The sequence below is a fragment of the Diabrotica virgifera genome, chromosome 7 (genome assembly GCF_917563875.1).
Source record: "Diabrotica virgifera virgifera chromosome 7, PGI_DIABVI_V3a".
Classification (NCBI taxonomy): Eukaryota; Metazoa; Arthropoda; class Insecta; order Coleoptera; family Chrysomelidae; genus Diabrotica; species Diabrotica virgifera.
Window position 1 is genome coordinate 35,325,011 of NC_065449.1, and position 23,376 is coordinate 35,348,386.

Sequence of the window (23,376 nt, forward strand, 5' to 3'; positions counted from 1 at the left end):
CATCTTTGTCTGGGCACCCAAAAGTCAGAATTGCAACTCTTCCTTTATTTAACTGAAATATTATATTTATTTTTTATAAATATAAAACCTTGTTTAACCTTATCCTTGTGGACTTATTGTGGTTTCTTTGGATAAGCGGCTTAATTTTGCGATACTAGTTTCTGCGAGTAAAAAAGAGACCTAGTATTGGGACCGTGTAAGTTCAGAAGAGCGATACCTCATAGATCAGCAACATATTTAGCATTTTTAATTATATTAGCCAATTATATTAGTACTGGTTGCTGGATAATTGCCGAGGCCATAGCCCAAAAAAGAATAAGAAGAAAAAGTAAGACCGAGGTTATGTTATTAAAAGGTAAACAATTGTATGTAGTAAATAAAATTAATTAGTAAAATGCAGTATTACAAGTAAAATAGCTACAATTAATTAAATTCACTTTAGTAATTGCATATCCTATCAATATGACAATTTTAATTGACAATATGAATTATTTAAGAAATAATATGCTAAGAAAGTTATAAAATTTCTCCGCTATTGGCGCACGATCGTTTCTCGTATCCCCTCCAAGTACTTGCACACGGCGAATAAAAAGTAATTCGTGAATAATTTCATGAATGGGAAAAGTTAGAGTTATTAAATTTACTGAACCCAATTATCAGTAGTAATTGCACAAGAGCTCTAAAATTCTATATTAATTTTAGAGTTCGAGTGCAATTTGTTGCGATTATTTCATGAATAAAACTGTTCAAAACCAAAATTTTATTGTAATTTATTTATGTAAGTACAAATTAGTACAATTAAACACAAAGTTTTTATAAATATTTGACGATTAAAAGTCATCACTTTTATAATTTTTAAAACATTAACTGAATGTATTTTTTCGTAGCAACGAAGGGCATCTGACGTAATATTCTTAACGACGGGCAACTATCAAAAATTATCAATTTAATTCAGATTTATGTAGCTTTCTATTGGTCAGAATCTCCTATGAATGAAATAATCCTCTAAATTTAGTAATTAATTTTGAGTTTCTTTAGTAAAAGTTGGGTTAGACTGGAAGATGCTTGATTAGAAATTGCTATAATAGTCGTTAAGTCCTGAGTGACGTTTTAAGTGACGCTGAAAATCGGACTTCGCTATAAAGGTCTTCGGACCTAAAGAACATTTAAAATCCCTTTGGTCTAAATGATATTTTAAGTGACGCTGAAGACTACTTGAATATAAATGTCTTCGGAAAAATTGAACACTTAAAATAATTTTCGTCAGGATTAGTAAAACCATTTTCGGCAGAATGAGACTTAACATGTATTGTGTGAGATAATTCATCTCAAATACCTTTGGACAAAGCGAACATTTATACACCCTTTTAACATCTATGTGTTTTCGAATGTTGCCGAAGATCGTTTTTTAACGCAAATGCCCGATTACAAATTGCACAAAAACTGTCCTTAACTCCTGAAAAAACGCCATTTTCTAGGTTGTCTTGGTACCTAAGTCTCGGTCTTCCTCTTGTTCGTTGTCCAATCGGCCCTCTTCGGTCAAAAAGTTTTCTGACTATGGCATCTTCCTCTCGCCTGATTACCTATATGCCCTATACATCTAAGGCTGCACCTACATTGGATCCGTTTTTCTCCGATCAGATCAGATCCGACGTCGAAATAAAAAATAAACCCATAGTATTAAATGGGAGTGCCTACATTGGATCCGTTCTTCTCCGATCCGATCAGATCAGATCAGATCCGATATCGGCCGACGTCGGGAGTAGCTTCTCCTATTCTCATCGAGAAGTGTTTGGTTTCATTCCGGTTTTTGCATATAATTAATTGAATTTTTTGTTTTAACTATTTCATGAAATAAATCAACAATAAATAGTTTCCAAATCTTAATATTTAATTTTGTAATAATGTATCTCTACAAGATAGATATTTTATAATGTTGTCTTGAATGTAATGGTTACAAAATCTCTTTATTTACATTTATACCTTTCGCACAGAATAGGAAACACCCTATTCTGTGCATCTAGGTAATTAGTTTTATTGGGATGGATACTAGTTTGTAATAAATCAATATATTTTTTCTTTTCTCATGAATTATTTTACATTCTTGTGAAGAAAAAATGGGAAATAGGATTTTAAATTTATCAGGATACAGTATTTCTCATGATCACCTTTCAGTGCGTCACAGTTTTTCGATTTCTTTCTAACGCATTAAATTGTATGTGACAGAAAAAAAGGCACGTCGGTGATTACATTTCGTCGGTGACATATATTTAAAACATTTATTCTAGTTATTCTAGTTGTCGATAGATGGCGCCATAATAAAAAATAAATTTTTTTTAATTAGATAATAATATTACAAATATAATCTGTATAATTTATAAGACTATACAAATCAAAGAAAATACCATTTTATAAATGCAAGAAACACATTTGATTTGTTTTTATTCCAAATTGAAAATAAAATGTGACAACTGTCAGATTTAACTAAAATGTCATGTTAGAATAAATGTCACAAATGTGTATTATCACGGACTTACCCTTTTTCCTATCATTTGTTACGCACTGAAAAATGATCATGAAAAGGACAATAGTTACGTAGATTTTTGTTTATATTAAATTCTCCTAAAGATCTGTGTTTATTAAATGTATGCATCCATCTACGTTTTTTTTTCTGCGTCTTTTAAGAACGTTGTTTTCCAACAACAGCCAACAAATTAATAACACATCTTCATCATTGTCGGTGGTCGGAAGATTACTGAACCAATGTAGGCACCCTCGCCGGAAAACCGGTCTGATCGGATCTGATCTGATCGGAGAAAAACGGATCCAATGTAGGTGCGCACTAAGGCGTGCTACCTTAATGCATTTTGCACCGTCAGGTTCTCCAAAACTTGTATACAACTCAAAGTTGTAACGCTTGCGCCACAAACCTTGTTCTTTTATGTCTCCATATATTCGTCTTAGTATTTTTCGCTCAAAACGTTTGAGCAATTCTTGGTCATTCTGAGTAAGTGACCAAGTTTCTGAACCATATGTTAGCACTGGTCTTATTAGTGTTTTGTATACAGTCAGATATTTCTAGGCATTTTTGAGGCCATCTGTCTTCTTAAGCCATAGTAACACTTATTGGCGAGCACTAGAGTCCTTGTAATTTCTTCACTGACATTGTTATCTTTAGTTAGCAGCGAGCTTAAGTATATGAAGGTGTCGACACCTTTCAGTTCTAGGTCATCAATTATTATTCTTGTAGGTGTCGGGTTGCTTGACCTAGTGCAACAAATATATTTGGTCTTTTGAAGATTTATATTTAATCCCATTCTGTGTGCAGATGCTCTTAACGACCGAAATGCTTCAGAGATTCTGTGGAACCTACCTATAATGTCTATGTCATCTGCGTATCCGACAATTAACACTGATTTGTTAAAGATAGTACCATTTGCCTCACTGTAAATATCTGGTCCGTTGTTGATTTATTAGGGCGGAAACCGCACTGATATCCTCCCACCATTTGTTTGGCGTCTTTTGTACAATACATTGGACAACACTTTATATGCCATGCCTTCGGACATATAGAACATTTAAAATCCCTTTAATCTAAATGATATTTTAAGTGACGCTGAAGACCAGGATTGCTTACAAATGTCTTCGGACAAATTGAACACTTAAAACTATTTTCGTCAGGATGAGTAATACCATTTTCATCAGAATGAGATTTAACATGAATTGAGTGAGATAATTTATCTCTAAAAACCGTGGAACAAAGTGAACATTTATACTCCCATTTAATGTGTGTCTTCAAATGTCGCTGGAGAATGAATTTAAACGCAAATGCTCGATTACAAATTGCTCAATGAATGTCCTTAACTCCTGAATGATATTTTAAGTGGCCCTGAAGAGCGCACTTCGCTGTAAATGCCTTCGGACATACAGAACATTTAAAATCCCTTTGATCTAAATGATATTTTAAGTGACGCTGAATACTCCACTTGCATATAAATGTCTTTGGACAAATCGGGCACTTAAAACCATTTTGGTCAGCATTAATAAGACCATTTGCGTCAGAATGCGACTTACCACGTATTGTGCGAGATGATTTACGTTTAATAACCTTTGGACAAAGTGAACATTTATAGGTACTCCCTCTTCATGTGTGTCTTTAAATGTTGCTGAAGAATGAATTTAAACGCAAATGCTCGATTACAAATTGCACAATAAATATCCTTAACTCCTGAATGATATTTGAAATGACGCTGAAGATCGGACTTCGCTGTAAATGCCTTCGGACATACAGAACATTTAAAATCCCTTTGATTCAAATGATATTTTAAGTGACGCTGAAGACTCCACTTGCACATAAATGTCTTCTGGCAAATCGAGCACTTAAAACCATTTTCGTCAGAATGAGACTTGACATGTATTGTGTGAGATGATTTATCTTTAAAAACCTTTGGACAAAGTGAACATTTATAATTCCTTTTAATGTGTGTTTTCAAATGTCGCTGAAGACCGCTTTTTAACGCAAATGCTTTATTACAAATTGCACAATAACTGTCCTTAACTCCTGAATGACGTTTTAAGTGACGCTCAAGATCGGACTTCGCTGTAAATGCCTTCGGACATACAGAACATTTAAAATCCCTTTGATTCAAATGATATTTTAAATGACGCTGAAGACCCTGATTGCTTACAAATGTCTTTGGGCAAATTGAACACTTAAAACTATTTTCGTCAGGATGAGTAATACCATTTTCGTCAGGATGGGACTTAACATGTATTGTGTGAGATGATTTATCTCTAAAAACCTTTGGACAAAGTGAACATTTATAATTCCTTCTAATGTGTGTTTTCAAATGTCGCTGAAGACCGCTTTTTAACGCAAATGCTTTATTACAAATTGCACAATAACTGTCCTTAACTCCTGAGTGACGTTTTAAGTGACGCTGAAGATCGGACTTCGCTGTAAATGCCTTCGGACATACAGAACATTTAAAATCCCTTTGATTCAAATGATATTTTAAATGACGCTGAAGACCCTGATTGCTTACAAATGTCTTTGGGCAAATTGAACACTTAAAACTATTTTCGTCAGGATGAGTAATACCATTTTCGTCAGGATGGGACTTAACATGTATTGTGTGAGATGATTTATCTCTAAAAACCTTTGGACAAAGTGAACATTTATAATTCCTTCTAATGTGTGTTTTCAAATGTCGCTGAAGACCGCTTTTTAACGCAAATGCTTTATTACAAATTGCACAATAACTGTCCTTAACTCCTGAGTGACGTTTTAAGTGACGCTGAAGATCGGACTTCGCTGTAAATGCCTTCGGACATACAGAACATTTAAAATCCCTTTGATCTAAATGATATTTTAAGTGACGCTGAAGACTCCACTTGCACATAAATGTCTTCTGGCAAATCGAGCACTTAAAACCATTTTCGTCAGCATGAGTAAAACCATTTTCGTCAGAATGAGACGACTTGACATGTATTGTGTGAGATGATTTATCTTTAAAAACCTTTGGACAAAGCGAACATTTATACTCCCTTTTAATGTGTGTTTTCAAATGTCGCTGAAGACTTTCTTTAAAAGCAAATGCTCGATTACAAATTGAACAATATACGTCCTTAACTCCTGAATGTAGTTTTAAGTGACGCTGAAGATCGGACTTCGCTGTAAATGCCTTTGGACATACAGAACATTTAAAATCCCTTTGATCTAAATGATATTTCAAGTGACGCTGAAGACCATGATTGCTTACAAAGGTCTTCGGACAAATTGAACACTTAAAACTATTTTCGTCAGGATAAGTAATACCATTTTCGTCAGAATGAGACTTAACATGTATTGAGTGAGATGATTTATCTCTAAAAACCTTTGGACAAAGTGAACATTTATACTCCCTTTTAATGTGTGTTTTCAAATGTTGCTGAAGACCGCTTTGTAACGCAAATGCTCGATTACAAATTGCACAATAAACGTCCTTAACTCCTGAATGTAGTTTTAAGTGACGCTGAAGATCGGACTTCGCTGTAAATGCCTTCGGACATACAGAACATTTAAAATCCCTTTGATCTAAATGATATTTTAAGTGACGCTGAAGACCATGATTGCTTACAAAGGTCTTCGGACAAATTGGACACTTAAAACTATTTTCGTCAGGATGAGTAATACCATTTTCGTCAGAATGAGACTTAACATGTATTGAGTGAGATGATTTATCTCTAAAAACCTTTGGACAAAGTGAACATTTATACTCCCTTTTAATGTGTGTCTTCAAATGTCGCTGAAGATCGATTTTTAACGCAAATGCTCGATTACAAATTGCACAATAAACGTCCTTAACTCCTGAATGATATTTTAAGTGTCGCTCAAGATCGGACTTAGCTGTAAATGCCTTCGGACATACAGAACATTTAAAATCCCTTTGATCTAAATGATATTTTAAGTGACGCTGAAGACTGTACTTGAATATAAATGTCTTGGGACAAATTGAACACTTAAAACAATTTTTGTCAGGATTAGTAAAACCATTTTCGTCAGGATGAGACTTAACGTGTATTGTGTGAGATGATTTTTCTCTAAAAACCTTTGGACAAAGTGAACATTTATATTCCCTTTTAATGTGTGTTTTCAAATGTTGCTGAAGACCGCTTTGTAACGCAAATGCTCGATTACAAATTGCACAATAAACGTCCTTAACTCCTGAATGTAGTTTTAAGTGACGCTGAAGATCGGACTTCGCTGTAAATGCCTTTGGACATACAGAACATTTAAAATCCCTTTGATCTAAATGATATTTCAAGTGACGCTGAAGACCATGATTGCTTACAAAGGTCTTCGGACAAATTGAACACTTAAAACTATTTTCGTCAGGATAAGTAATACCATTTTCGTCAGAATGAGACTTAACATGTATTGAGTGAGATGATTTATCTCTAAAAACTTTTGAACAAAGTGAACATTTATACTCCCTTTTAATGTGTGTTTTCAAATGTCGCTGAAGACTTTCTTTAAAAGCAAATGCTCGATTACAAATTGAACAATATACATCCTTAACTCCTGAATGTAGTTTTAAGTGACGCTGAAGATCGGACTTCGCTGTAAATGCCTTCGGACATACATAACATTTAAAATCCCTTTGATCTAAATGATATTTTAAGTGACGCTGAAGACTATACTTGAATATAAACGTCTTCTGACATATAGAACATTTAAAATTCCTTTGATCTAAGTGAATCTTTAAATGTCTCGCAAAGCGATATTTTTTTAGAAACTTTTTTGAACAAATTTTGCATTCAAAATCTTTATGTGTTTTTAAATGGTTTACTAGGGAACTCTTACGGCTGAATACTTTAAAGCAAACAGGACATTTAATATCTCCTGTTCTTTTTGTCTTCCTCAGAACATTACTTCTGTTTGTTTCACTTTCATTTTTGACAATATCAGGTTGTATGTTTATTTTATCATATTTTCTAACTTCTTGTTGCATTTTGTCTTGGTCGACAACTTTCTGGTTTCTGTTCATTGTATGATTCACCACATTATTATTTAAAGCCTCCTGTGGAAGACTATCAACAATGATTTCTTTTTTTATTTTAATCGTAGTAACCGGAATTTTTGTCCATCTTGATTTATGAATAGTTAACTCGTTCCTGTTGTTAATTTTGCTTAATAAATTATTGTGATACCTTTCCTTTTCTATTATATCATTTTTAACCTGTTCCATGTTTCTGTTAACCTAAAAAAATATATTCGTATTAATATTCTTGACATTTGGATTCGTATTAATATCAGAGAAGATTGCTGACAATGAAATACTAGAAAACGATAACATCGAGGAAAGCTGGGAAAAACTCAATAACATAATTAACGCAGCAACAGAATCACTTGGAGAGAGGAAAGTAATGAATACCAATATATCAAAAAAGAAAACCCCATGGTTTCGAGAGGAAGTGAAGATAAAATGTGAAGAAAAGAAGAAAGCCTTTTTACAATACAGAACACAACAAACACAACAGGCATACAACCACTATAAAAGAATTAGAAACGAAACAAACACTCTAGTCAGACAAATAAAAAGAGAACACTGGGAGAGTTTCTCAAAACAGATGGAACACGACTTCTACGGAACACAAAAGGAAATATGGAGAATGATCAGAGGACAAAGAAAAGAGATGAACGAACTAATAAAAACGAAACACATTCAGAAGGAAACTTGGGCAGACTATTTTCGATCTCTGTTTGCTAAAGATAACGATAACGAACCACCAACACCTGAAGTAACAACAAACGAAGAAACAAATATTGAAGAAGCAGAGGTAACGGAAGCATTAAGGAAATTAAAAAACAGAAAATCACCAGGAGAGGACAAAATATCGAATGAACTCCTAAAGTATGGAGGACAAGACCTGGCCAAGCAATTATTAAAACTAATCCAAAAAATAATAAAACAAAACAGAATACCACAAGAATGGAGATCAAGCATCCTAATACCTCTCTTCAAAAAGGGAGAAAAATCGGATCCGGAGAATTACAGAGGAATTAATTTATTAAACACTAAAATTAACGACCAAAGTGATAACAAACAAACTGAATAAAACTAGCAGAAGAACAACAAGGTTTTAGGTCGGGAAGATCATGCACCGACGCTATATTTATAATGAGGCAGATTCACGAAAAATCGTTAGAATACAACAAACCGGCATACTTATGTTTCGTGGACCTTAAGAAGGCATTCGACAGGGTCAAATTAAAGGACGTTATCCATTTATTGTACGCAAGAGAGGTACCTCTAGGAATAATTAAAACGATCGAAAATATCTAGCAGAACAACACAATAAAAGTAAAAGTAGATGATGAACTAACTGGCCCAATTGAAGCTGGCAATGAGATAAGACAGGGAGATTCCCTGAGTCCTCTGTTGTTCAACCTGATCATGGACGAAATAATAAAAAAAGTAAGAACAAAAAAAGGATACCAAATGGGAGAAAAACAACTTAAAATAATCTGCTATGCAGACGACGCAATACTAATCTCTCAAAGTGAAGATGATTTACAACGTATGCTGCACGAATTTAATATAACCGCTAGAAAATTTAACATGTTAATTTCCCCAAAAAAGACTAAATGCATGGTTATAACAGCAGATCTAATAAGGTGTAAATTAGAGCTGGAGGGTCAAATAATAGAACAAGTCATGGAGTTTAAATATCTAGGCATCACACTGTGCAGCTACGGAAAGCTCGAAACAGAAGTGGAAGATCAGGTGAATAAAGCAAACAGAGCCGCAGGTTGCCTGTATAAAACAATATGGAGAAATAAAAACATCGGAAAAGAAGTGAAAGCCAGAATTTACAAAACAGTCATCAGACCAATGACATACGCGGCAGAAACACGACCTGATACAGAAAGGACAAAAAGAATGCTAGAAACAGCAGAGATGAAAACATTGCGAAAAATCGATGATAAGACGATGTGGGATAGAGCTAGAAGTGCAGATATACGAAGGAGATGCAAGGTGGACAACATTAATAACTGGGTGAAAAGCAGAAGAGTAGAATGGAACGACCACATAAGCCGAATGACAACAAATAGAGTAGTAAGGACGGCGAGAGACGGTTCCCCAATAGAAAGACGATCAGTGGGAAGACCACGAAAAAGATGGAATGACAACTTACTGGAGGCACATTGAAAAACAGACAGAGTAATGTCTATATAAGAAGAAGAAGAAGAAGACATTTGGAGATTATTTGAATTATCTACTTGGTACACAACCAAGGTGGTACAGTATTGCAGCAACCAGCAAAATTTGTAAATAAATTAATTTTATGCTAGCTTGGTAAATGTCGTAGCTATGAAACTGGTATAATTTATTCACTGAACTTACTTAGAACTGTCTAGTAAATTTAGTAATTAATTTTCAGCTAGGTGGATCAATTTTGACTTCGAACTGGCTGGAAGTTACTATACTACGAAAAATATGTGCTCATAGCCAATAATTATTGGAACTTAACCCTACAATGCGGATTCTAGTACAATGTTAAATATTTGTTTAGCACAGCTACTGGGTCAGATGTTTTGCCGTGGTGTAGAACTTGACTTTCTGTATTACTATAGATAGTCTAAGAGCTAGTGAACCCTCCGACTGACGATCGTCCTGTAAGGCTAGAAATTTTTCTAGTGATAATTCATAGCACACCAAGGCTAAAAACCATGACCTGGCAGGCCTCAGTGGTGCACGTGTATCTACCAGGTGAATCGAAAAGTGCAAATTTAGGGGGTAAAATAAACTTTCTCCTGTAAGGTTTAAATTTAAGTATGTGTTTGAGTAAGTCATTTAGAAGAAATGTGTACAATGACAGGCGATTCTGAAGAGCATAAGACCTTGCCAGGCGAGGGGAAAGATTAGGGGTTTTTTATAAAATTATTCTTTTTGCATCGAACAAATTTTTTTAGGTTTTTTGAATCATTCCAAACAGAAAACGTCTTTAGTCATTTTTCTCTTAAGTTAACGGTTTTTGTTATATACGCGATTGAAAATTTTGAAAATTGCGAAATCGGCCATTTTTAACCCTAAATCGGACATTTATCTAAAAATTTCAATGTTGCCAAGATACGTAGATATTCTTTAAACATTGATTGATGAAATCCCGAAGAGTTTTTTGCAATAAAATATCGAAAACCCCTTTGTTTTTTTAATTGCTAATCAAGCGGGTGCGACACTGTAGTATAAGTGAGGACGTTTGAGTTTACATAAATTCATTATCTCGAGAATGGACAAATTTCAAGAGAAATCCTCAGACAGGTCGATTTTTATTTTTAAATTAGGACTTTTTGACATATATATAATACTAGTGACGTCATCCATTTGAGCGTGATGACGTAATCGATGATTTTTTTAAATGAGAGTAGGGGTTGTGTGATAGCTCATTTAAAAGGTTATTGAATTTTCTATTCACTAATATAAACATTAACATAATTATTTATACAGGGTGTACAAAAAATGTTTTTTTATTAAATTAACTTTGATTAAATTTGACAAATAGAAGAAAAAATTTTTTTGTACACCCTGTATAAATAATTATGTTAATGTTTATATTACTGAATAGAGAATTAAATTCCATCCATCCATCCAATGGCACTACAGCCCAAATCGAGCCTTGGCCTCCTTCAATAAGCTTCTCCAATCATTTCGATTTGCCGCTGTTCTTTTCCATGAACGCGTTCCCAGAAAGTTCCTGGCATCCTCATCGACTTCGTCTTCCCATCTCTTTTTAGGTCTTCCAACAGGTCTTCTTCCCTGCATTCTTGCATTCAGCAATTTTCTGGGGATTCTACTCTCATGCATGCGGACCACGTGCCCTGCCCACCGTAATCTCTGCAGTTTAGTGTGTTGTGCTAGAGTTGGTTCGCTATATTGCTCGTATATTTCTCTATTATACCTAATTCGCCAGTTGTTATTTTCACTTATTGGGCCCAGTATCCCACGTAATTAAATTCTGTATTGTTAATTCTTAGTTTGTTGATATTGGGGTTTCTATTTTGTGCATTTTCTGATAGTGTTGGGACTGCACTTAGAGACGCACATGCCATCTTGTAACTTGTTCTTGTGGCCATGTTATATATTTACTTGTATTGCTTTCTACAAGTGGTTAGTCGGTGGATACCTGTTGTTGGCCAATTGTTAATTGTCAGGAACATAAATTGAAATTGTGACATATAAACTATTTTTAGTGTAAATAGTGTTAAGCCTAAATAAATTAAAAATAAGTATAAACAAATTAAAACAAAAGCTAAATAGAATACGTGTTAAAATCATTACACTGATATCAAAATTGTCATTTATATTTGAACCGAGACAAATGATGTTATTAGTCATCATAAATAAATGCAGAGTGGCTCAAGCAACCAATGCTTGAACCATTCTGCAATTGAAAATACTTAAATAAGGGATAACTTTAATGTAATAAAGCGTTTTGGTAAAATTGTGGGTTAGGCCACTTTGCATCTCATAGCGTCAAATATAGGACAAAAGTTTTAAAAAATGATTACTGAAAATTTCAAAAAATTTCTTCTGTTTCTCTCCTTAAACAATATTTGCTTCTTAAACATGTTTATAAAAACATATGATTTCATTTGTCGCATTCACGGCCCTGATTCTAATTCAAATTCGACTCAAAACAAGTCGCAATCAATATGGCGACGTTGAAATGCGACTGTGCGAGCCTTGTGGATTTTAGTTGAACTAACGAAATGATGTCATTAAATAGCGACTTATTGAAATTAATTGCGACTCCAAAAAAGTGGTTGATATTATAATTTCGAGTCGAAATTATTGTGACCCGGACATGAATGAATGGCCGAAAGCGAGGTTAGGTTTAGTTTAGGAGATGTGTTTTGTTTGTTTCTTGCCATGAAAACTAAAGCAAAAGGTATTAATATGGCCGGGTTTTATGGAAATTTGCTGGTTTTGGAGGAATTAGATAAAATAGTATTAAATTAGAAATATAATAATTGAGAATTTCCACAATGTGAAGTATCAACTCAATGGGCGCGTTCACCAGATGCAAACGTTGGCAATCAGTTTGCGCTTTATGGTTCTGAACGACTTGCTAACGTCAAACATGTTTGGAAAGCGGTCGCCATTTTTGCAAACATAAGATATTTAAGTTGAACTTTGCAAACGTGTTGAAATATGGCGGGAATTTAAATTGTATATATTGTAAAATATATTGATAAGGGTTTTATATATAAAATAAAGGCTACTGAAGACATTCTGCTACGTTATTATCTATTAAATAAATTTTCTTTTTTCCTTTAATAAAAAAAAATAAATTCAAAAACGTATTTATTGAGAAAATTTATTTTAGGTTACGTTCAAACCTTAGAGCATGGAAAATTTTTTCTCTCTCTAAAAAATTTTCCATACTCTAAGGTTCAAACCAAGCAAGCAAAATGTCAAATTTTAACCTAAACAACCAACCGTTCAGTTCGCTGTCAACAAGTTTAGAATCAAAGCGCAAACATTTGTGAATGTGTTTGCATCTGGTGAACGCAGTCAATGAAAGATGTAAGGTAATAGTCTGGGAAAATTAGTATAAAACAAGGAAAATTATGTACCAGATATTTTATTGCTGGACATGCTGGAATCAAATCTTAAGATATCATATGTTAGTAATATAGCTATGCAAAGTCCGCAGAAAGTGTGCTATTTGGTTTATAAACAAATTAGCGCTCCGAAATCATTTTTTTCAATTATTGCTCTGTAGCTCAGAAGATTTTAACGTTAAACCAAAAACACTCACATAAAAATTCACTGTAATTTAATTCTGCACGTAGATATTTTTTTCCGATTTCTTTCGGCCGAAATTGTCCTCGGAAAATTCGGGTTTTCCAACGAAAATCTTTAATTTTCAACTAAAATTTTAGGGAAGTAATTATTTATCAATAATTAGATAACTTGGTGACATAAATCTTTGTTATGCGTGTCTTGAAGATATGAAAATTTGTATGTACAAAGAGAACCGAAATAAAATAAGGTAATGGTTCAAATAATAAAATCCTGTTGTTTATAACCCTGTCGTAAATGCCGGTCAAATTTGACCGGTTATACCTGGAACCACTCCTAGCAATTCAATTTTTTTCTTCGAAAAGGGCACAGTCGTGCCCTTTTCAACAGCGTTAACTAAATTTAATTTAATCTAATATTTTCTGAGGGGTTATATTTGTTTGTAAGCCAAAAAATGGTTTGTTTATAACATTCCTGAGACCGCTCAAATAGTCCAATTTCAATTCTGTAAAGTACGTTGAATAGGTATAGTGCTTTTTTATACGAAAATCATAGTTATTCTGGTGTATCTTTCTGGTTATTATTTCGACCGAAATTTTTTAATTAACATTTTAATTATTGCTAAACTATTGGGTAGATTGTCGCCGGCCTCCTGATATATAATTTAAATATATTTTAATAAATAATTTAAAATCTAACTATAAAAAATCTTTCATATCATCAATTTATTTAATTATTGGTAAATAATTACTTCCCTAAAATTTTAATTGAAAATTGCAGATTTTTTTTGGGAAAACTCGGATTTTCCGAGTAAAATTTTTGTTGAAGGAAATAAAAAAAAATAACTTTGTGCAGAACTAAATTACGGTCAATTTTTATTTGTGTTTTTGGTTTAAAGGAAAAATCTTAGGAGTTACAGAGCAGTAATTGAAAAAAAAAAGAAGATTTGGGAGTGCTAATTTGTTTATAAATAAAATAACACACTTTCTGCGGACTTGTCATACCCCATATTACTAATATATGCAATCTTAAGATTCGATTTTAGCAATAAAATAGCTGGTAAATAACTTTTCCCAAAAATGACATTTTTTCGATAATTTTCCCAGACTATCAACAAATGTTGCGTAGCCAATAAATCCAATAAACCGGAGCACCAACACAAATTCTGAGCAGTGTCAAAATGATAACGTTAATATCCCCAGTTGTAAGTAATATCGAAATGAATAAGAATCACTATTAATTGCGATGATCATGGCGGAGTCGAAATTAAATTGTGACCTCGAAATGAATTAGAATCAGGCCCCAGGAGACGAAAAAAGTGACGGAGCGGTTCCGCAACTGTTGAGAATTTGTTCTCTGAATGGGGCGCTACTTGCGGAACGTGTTATGGAACGGTCGCCATGACAGTGAGCTCATTTTAATTCCGCTACCTCCGTTCAACGTATGCTACTTCTGCGAATTTGTCAATATACTTGTTGAAAAATGGCGTCAAGTACTAATTATCAATTGGAAAATAGCGCAGATAGTAAACAATCCATGGCCTTTGACCTTGATTATGAAGTAAAAAACAATTTATTGTGCAGAGGCAAGTAAATATAACCTCACATATAACAGAAAGTGATAGGTTGTCGTGAATTTAGGGGGTGGAGCGTTCACAAGACGAAACACAGAAAGTGATAGGTTGTCATGAATTTAGGGAGTGGAGCCAGGGCCGCGCCGTCCACGTGTGCAATGTGTGCGGCGCACAAAGGCGCCAGCAATTAAAGGGCGCCACTAGAGTAGCTACAAAGTTACTAGAGTTGACTAAAGAAATACCAAATTTAATTTTCCAGCTTTACAAGTAGAATGAATTCTTTTCATTCATATTAGATTGCACTCCCGATATTGAACATATGAAGCAAGTAAGCATTAACATTAGATTTGTCCACTTAACGACTGCTCTAAAAAATTAAAAATACGAGAACATTTTTTAGCTTTTTGTCCAATTTTCGACATAACAGGTATGGGTTTGAGCTCTTTTATAAAATATTACAGAAATTAAAAAAATTTGATTTATATATCAATAACTTGAGGGGTCAGGGCTATGTGAATGCCTCTAATATGCGTGGCAAAAATAACGGTCTGCAAAAGATTATTTTAGATTTGAATCCACGAGTCTATTATATGCTATGTGCTACTCACACGTTAAATTTAGTAGTTGATGATGCTGTGAAGTTCAATCACAAAACAATCGGGTTTTTTTAGTGCAATCAAAGAATTATATAAATATTTTTCAGCTTCTATCAAGCGTTGGGATATCATAAAACAACACTTCACAAATCTGACTTTAAAACATTTATTTGATACACACTGGTCCAGCAGAATTAATGGTTTAAGCCATTGTATAAAAATTTGCCAAAAATCTATGTTGCTATATGATATAACAAATTCGGATAAATTTGATCTTGATTCAAAATATCAAGCTAGATGTTTAGGAGATAAAATATCAACATTTACCTTCATACGCTCAGTCCACATGTAGTCTGAAGTTCTGATGAAGGTCTGAAGTTCTGAAGTTAACTTCGTTAGCAAAATATTATAATCAAAAACAATGAATATGCAGCTGGCCTTAAATGGTTTACATACCACGGTAAATGATGTTAGTACTACAGTTATGACTACAAATTTAATGATGTTATTACTACAGTAAATGAAACTGCAGAGAAACTGGACGTGGAGCCTAGTTTTCAACCAGCTACACGGTTAGGTACGGTGTCGAAAAGCAAACGGTTCGATAACGAACATAATAGTAGGGGAGGAAAGTATGCTAAATTTTCAGTTACTCGAGCGTTATGGCGACCTATTGGATTGTGAAGAGTAGGTCCTAAAACCAAAAATTTAAGTTTTTCATAAAGTGGGGGACTTTCCATTTTTTAATTTAATTTTCCATTTCCAACAATCGCTTTTTCCTATTATAGCGCCATATATCCATAATTCGAAAAAATGTCTTGAATAAAAGTTACTTATTTTTACGTAAGAAATCCAAATATACCTACAATAAAAAATGTGAGCTCCTATTTAACATTTTAAAGTAACCCCCACCCCACTTCCGCAAGGGGTGTTTGGTGTCATTCGATAGATTTTTCAGAAATATTGAATATGTGTATTTTTCAGTTTTTCGATCTGATGTTCATTTCGCGAAATATCGCAGTTTTCGTATTTAAAATTTTAAATTCCCCCAACCCTCTCCGTGGGGTGTCGTGTTTGGTATCATTCGATAGATTTTTGAAAAATATTGAACACGTATTTTTTAGTTTTTCGATCTGACGTTCATTTCGTGAAATATTCGTTTTTTTTGTGAATCTTTGTGACCCGCCCATTTCCTTACGCCCCGCTCAAATCGTCAGATTTTTGAAATGTACACTGTTTTGCATGTATGTAACTTACCTTCTCTTAATCTGACGATTTCGAGTTTTTATAAGATTAGATTTTTTTTTTCGGACCGTCCTTAACGAACTATCCTATATTAAGAGCCAAAATCTGGTAGGGGTACATTTACAGGGTAAAAGGTTGCTCCCCATGTGATAATCTGACGCGCTCGAGTAACTGCAAAAATCCCCGCTTGGGCTCCCGTAGCATTAACATTGTTTTATTTAACGAGATGATTAAAAAAAATTGCCTATTTTTTGGGCGCCATTAAATGTTTTGCACACAGGCGCTACCACATGCTGGCGCGGCACTGAGTGGAGTGTTCACAAGACGAAACACAACTGTAACCGCTCCATCGGGAACTGCTCCCACACTTTTTCGTCTCCTGAATGCGACCAATAACTGGTACTTTAGAGGCAAGCTTTTTAAGTGACATTTTACTCTATAGCAGAGGTTCCCAACCAGTATGCCGCGCCACACTGGTGTGCCCTGAAGTCCCTGTAGGTGTGCCGCGAAATTTTACCGTCTTTTTCACTAGTATTTACTTTTTTAATTCGCCGTGATAATAACTTTTACCGACTATTTTCCATTGAATAAAACTTCTGTTCTGCTCTTGTCTGCTGTTTCAATAGTTCAACACTCGACCAACAGAATGTGGATGCAGCAGTATTGTATGCAGGCGTGCGTTAGTTCAACATATGACCGCTTGTTCGTCAGTACCATGAAAACTATTTATCGTTCGGTTTCACGTCTTCTAGTGGTGAACAGCCTAAACCTCGATACTTGATAAGTGGCAAACAGCTGTCCAACAAAGCCTAGTAAGTTAAAAAGACACCTAATCACAAAGCATTAATTTGCGGCTAAAAAACCTATTGAACATTTTAAAAGGCTCTTGTGAAATCAGTCTACTCAGGCTTCCACTTTTAAAAAACTTTCATCTGTGTCGGATAAAGCACAAGAAGCCAGTTACGTTGATGAGTTGATTGCAAAAAGTATGAAATCCCATACAACTGCCGAGACGACTATTTTGCCAGTATGCTGTGAAATGGTTAAAATTATGTTTGCTGAAAAATGTGAAAAAGATGTTAAAAAATACCATTACCTAATAATACGATTAAAAGGCGTATTGAGGACATGCTAAGGATGTTGAAATCCAAATAAATGAAAAATTCAAAACAGCTGATTTTTTTGCGCTTCAAGTGGACGAATCCACAGATATGACTGGGAAACCCACGGCGCATCAAAATTTTGTTATCTTAATTTTCCTAATTAATTTCCATAATGAGCACAGCATTAACTCAATGAATTGTTTTAAATTATATTTTTAAAGAAAGTAACATAGTAAAAAAATCACATAACAATACTTTATGATTATACTCATTATAGAGATTATTTATCCAAGTGTGCCGTGGCTGAATAAGTTTTTAAGTTAGTGTGCCTCAAGCTAAAAAAGGTTGGGAACCGCTGCTCTATAGTAAAATGAAAATCGTGACTACATGTGAAGTATATGGTAGAGTCAATTTACTCAACAAGAGAGTCAGTTATACAAATCTAATAATCGTTATACATAATTTTTATTAGAATACTGGATTATAATGAAGTAGTGGTTGATATTCAGCAAAATAATCAATTTTGCTGTCTTTATTATGACACAATTATGACAGCATCTGTGTCAGGTGTCCAATTTTTATGGTAAATTTCAAACATTTTAAATGATGTACTTTTTAAGAATGTGAAACAATAATTTAAAACAAGTTTAGTTTATGTTTTGCTTTTATTTTAGCACATAGGGGTTATTGAATAAAAAGAAGTATTTGCTTTTACTTCCTCATATTTAAGTATTTACTTAATAGTAATTGAATAAAAGAACAGTAACTACTTTATATAAAAGAGTTTACTTAGAGCAAAAAGTAATCTCTGTTATTTTCAAGTACAGTGGAACCACGATAAGTCGGCCTCCGATAACCCGGAAGTCCGGCTAACCCGGACCGATTTTCATCAGACAAACATTTAAACAATAAAATTGTATGTAATATAATATTTGAGAGACAATGTGTATTTGTGTAATTTGAACTATTCGATAGTAAAAATGACTCATGGCACACGGTGGCAGAGCCACATTTTTAGTAATTTAGATGTCAGGTACTGTGCATATATATATTTCATGTAATTTCTATTATAACGGAGTTTATCTGTAATGATACCGTATTTTATTAATTTTTACCATATTCTCCGGCTAACTCGGATTTTCGATAACCCGGATCGGCCGCGGTCCCGATTAAACCGAGTTATCGAGGTTCCACTGTAGTTACTGAAAGTATAAAGTTATACCTACATATATTTTTCCAGTTCTTACCTCTTTTTAGTTGAATAAAAAGAAGCATATTCTACAATTAGTAAGTAATACCTTAAATGTGTTAAGGTATCTCAAATGAATACTTACACCAGTATAGTATTCATACTTACACCAGTAAAGTGATGATTCTAAACATTTTTCGTTTATTATAATTATGGTTGATCTTATTATAAATAATATTCTCGTAAAAATAAACACTACAAGAAAAGAAAAAGCATAAGTCCCAATAAATGTAAGGTTCTATTGAGTTATTACTTCTTTTTAGTTGAATAAAAAGAAGCATATTCGACAATTAGTAAGTAATACCTTAAATGTGTTAAGGGATCTCAAATGAATACTTACACCAGTATAGTGTATAACACATAGTATAACAGTATATTATACTAACATAGTATAACAGTATATTATACCTACACTAGTAGAGTGATGATTCTAAACATTTTTCGGTCATTATAATTATGGTTGATCTTATTATAAATATTATTCTAGTAAAAATAAACACTACAAGAAAAGAAAAAGCATAAGTCCCAGTAAACCTAAGCTATTACGTTTTGAAAGCGAAAGTGTGGACTTTCTATCAGATGTAGAAAGTAGGTGGAAGTAGATAACATCCGTCAAAGAGGAGCTACTACAAAACGTCAATCAATAGCGGAAACAATATTTAACAAAAATATAATATTTAAATTAGATATTTATAGCGAAGATAAATAACATTACAAGACAATTTTAAAAGTAAAAACTTACGAAGCGTAAGTTAACACTTACAAGTATATTATACTTAAATTTCAGACTGTTTTCCAGCATTACCTTATCAGAAAAAACTTACTTTTATTCAAATGTAAATCAGTAATACCTTATTCTTATAAGTATTAGCTTTTGTTTAAAAGTTACTACTTCTAAGGTAACACTTATTTTTATTCAATAGACCCAATGTCAGTGTTTTATATTATTGATTACACAAACTTCAAAATTGTTGGCATTTATATGCAGTTATACAAAAAGAGGGGTACAAATTAAACCCTGCTTTTTGTACAGAATTAAACCAATGTACAGAATTAATTAAAAATAATAATAAATAAATAATAAAATTACTTTGTTCAATTTTAAAAATATTATTTAAATTTTAAGACTCTACGCTAATCTACAGTAGGTACTGCTTACTGTAAGTACCACATTTTTTGTAAAAATAGCTCAATTATCGATCTATTTATTCAAAAAATTAGGTAAACCTCAAAATAGTTTAAATTTAAATAGTTTTACCTTCTTAGGAGATTTCTTTTTTCTTTTCATTCGATGGATTAAATAATGGTCTATCAGGTGGCCGAATGTCTTAACAAAAATTCCACATATATGACAAATGGGTGTTCCTTTTGCATGATGTAATTTTAGATGTCTTCCTTTTTGAATAATGGAGTTGAAACCTAAAGAGACAGAAAAGCAGTTCTTAACCTTGCAAAATATAATTCAGAAATGAAAATAAATATCAGATTGTGTATGTATTCTAAAGAAAAGAAAGCATTATACAAAGCTTTTAACCACAGATATTTTCAACTCGAAGTAAACAGTTAAATACACAATATGAGATTATTTAAGAAACTATATAATATTAATATTGTTATGTTCTTCTGTGGGTTCAGAGATTAAGTGAAGCATGATGTGGTTTAACAACTTTATTTAACTCAAAAAAGTCGCTTAACTATAAATATCACAATTTTTAATTACATTAATAATTATTATCTTTTAGAAGATTCACACCGATACGTAAGTAGCATCACGAAGGTTTTATCAAAGGTGCCGATGACGCATCAGTAGTACTGTGTTACTAAATGAACAATTGTTTAAGTACGTGGTACCAGCTAAGTGGAGCTTGTTTAAGATGCGCACCAAACATGTTAATAACATGTAGTTTAGTAACATAAAGGTCTGCTGTGCTGAGAAAGTTAATAGCAAATTCTTCCAATATTTGAAGCACTATCAAAGACAAGCAAAAATATGGTTTTAACTAATAATGCATCTTACATTCATTTAGAGAAATATACAACTATTAGTCCAAAAGAGGGTGGCAATCACTCCGTTAGGGGTGTAGAAGCCATTATGATGATGATACTATATACTATTGATGATGTGATGGTCTCCCTTTATGCTTCAATTACATATTATTAGCCATGGTTTTACCCAAGGTACTCATTTTAGTTTTTATTGTTTATGGAATTTGCAATATGGAATATCGCAAAATATGGAAAACACATTAAGTTGTGAGATAAAAAGAAATGAAACTAGTGGAGGTGAGAGATTTAGCGATAAAAACCTATACAGTTGAATTCTATTTATTATTTCCCACCGTTAGACGTATCGGACGAGTTTGGCAACTGCCACTGTCACAGTGACAGTTTTAGTTGACATACCTCCACTAGTTTCATTTCTTTTTATCTCACAACTTAATATGTTTTCCATCTTTTGCGTTATTTTGCCGGTTATTAGCGCGTTCATCACTGTATATAAGTAATGAAATATATTATATACTTTAATTTGCTGATAAATATTACAAACTAGAAAACCACTATTTTCGATAAACACCTGTGCCCTTATTCTTGAATCGAGAGAAAGTTTACTCCCTATTAAGCTAACTCGCTTTTCTACTCCTTCATAATTTCTCTCAATTTTAAAAAGTTGTATTCTTGAATAATATTCAGGAAGTGATGGTATGTCCGCGGAACTTGTTAAATATGGAGGTGTTACTCTGACTAATCAAATATATAAAATAATACTGAGAGCCTGGAATGAGGAACAAATCCCGGAAGAGTGGTGTGTTGGATTCGTTTGCCCGCTACACAAAAAGGGTGATCAATTGGAATGTAGAAACTATAGGGGAATAACCCTCCTTAATACAGCTTACAAAATATTTTCAAGTATCTTATATGGTCGCCTAAGTGCACATTCAGAGGAGCTTCTTGGAGAATATCAAAGTGGTTTTAGACCTGGTCGATCAACAACAGACCAGATTTTTGTGCTAAGGCAAATACTGGAAAAAACTAATGAATTCAATATCGACACATACCATCTTTTTATAGATTTTAAATCGGCCTATGATAGTGTCCTAAGAAATAAATTATATGAAGCCATGGATGAATTCCACATCCCTGATAAACTGATAAGATTGGTTAAGGCTACAATGCGTAAAGTCGTTTGCAAAGTCGAAATACAGGGTGAACAATCACAGGCGTTTGAAACGAATGTTGGGCTGCGACAAGGAGATGCGCTGGCGTGTCTCCTCTTCAACATAGCTCTGGAAAAGGCGGTCAGAGATGCCCAAATAGACAAAAGAGGAAATATTTTTAATAAATGCTTTCATAGATTGTCCTCAATTGATATCACTTTTTAGTCTTAAAGTTCCTAGTAGAAGCAACAGACAATCAGAAATCTTTTCAGTGCCATTTCACCACACTAATTTTGGTATAAATGAACCGACTACACGATTGGTTCGGAGTGCTAATAGCCTGCCAAGACAAATGGATATTTTTGACTCCAAAATTGGTTTGTTCAAAAAACAACTAAGGGGTATCTTACAATAAGTTTGTTGTAGTTCTGTATTGTTCTTACAATATGTTTGTTTGTATTATTCTGATGTGTTTATTATTTTAATAATTTATAATTGTTGAGGTGTAACTTGTAAAAGTCTTGTTGTGTGTAAAACTTGTAAATGGATGCCGTAAATAAATAAATAAATAAATAAATAAATCATCCCAAATTTTGGCATATGCAGATGACGTGGACCTAGTTGCCCGCACAACACACAAACTAGAAGAAATGTATTCCACCTTCTCAAATACCTCAAAAAATATGGGCCTGAAAGTAAACGAGGAGAAAAAAGATGATGGCATCAACACCCAACAATAGAGCCAGAAACATCGGTCACCAATTCACTGTTGATAACTCTACCTTTGAAGTGGTGGACAAATTCACATACTTAGGCTCCCTGATCGCCAAGGGACCATTCAAGTATTACGTAACGCAGGTTGGCGGGGGGGGGCAAAAATCTTCAAAAACTGTGTTACGTAATAGTTAATCTCCCATTACAGTGTGTTACGTAGGGGGGGAGGGGGGTCAAAAATCTTCAAGAATTGCGTTACGTAATACTTAAACGCTCCCCAAGGAGAACGTCATGATGGAAGAAATCAAGCGAAGGATAATCCTAGCGAACAAATGCTACAAAAATAACCATATACAAAACCCTTATACAACCAGTGTTGGATCGGAGACATGGACCATCTCCAAGGCAGAAGAAAACCTGCTTATATTTGAACGAAGGATCCTGAGAGG

General features: G+C 33.6%; 1 protein-coding gene across 2 annotated transcripts in view; it reads right to left on the bottom strand.

The window, feature by feature from the left end:
- Window positions 1-23,376, bottom strand: part of LOC114326451 (zinc finger protein 91-like) — a 49,500-nt gene that overhangs the window by 23,580 nt on the left and 2,544 nt on the right. Inside the window, exons 2-3 of one of the 2 annotated variants that reach the window (XM_028274826.2) lie at window positions 20,317-20,477; window positions 746-7,742 (exon numbers count right to left, since the gene is read on the bottom strand). In XM_028274826.2, coding sequence (XP_028130627.2) covers window positions 4,128-7,742; window positions 20,317-20,477 — 3,776 coding nt within the window. In that variant the 3' untranslated portion in view covers window positions 746-4,127. Of the gene's footprint in view, window positions 1-745; window positions 7,743-20,316; window positions 20,478-23,376 lie in introns of those variants that run through there. The other variant, XM_028274830.2, reaches the window with a different exon arrangement.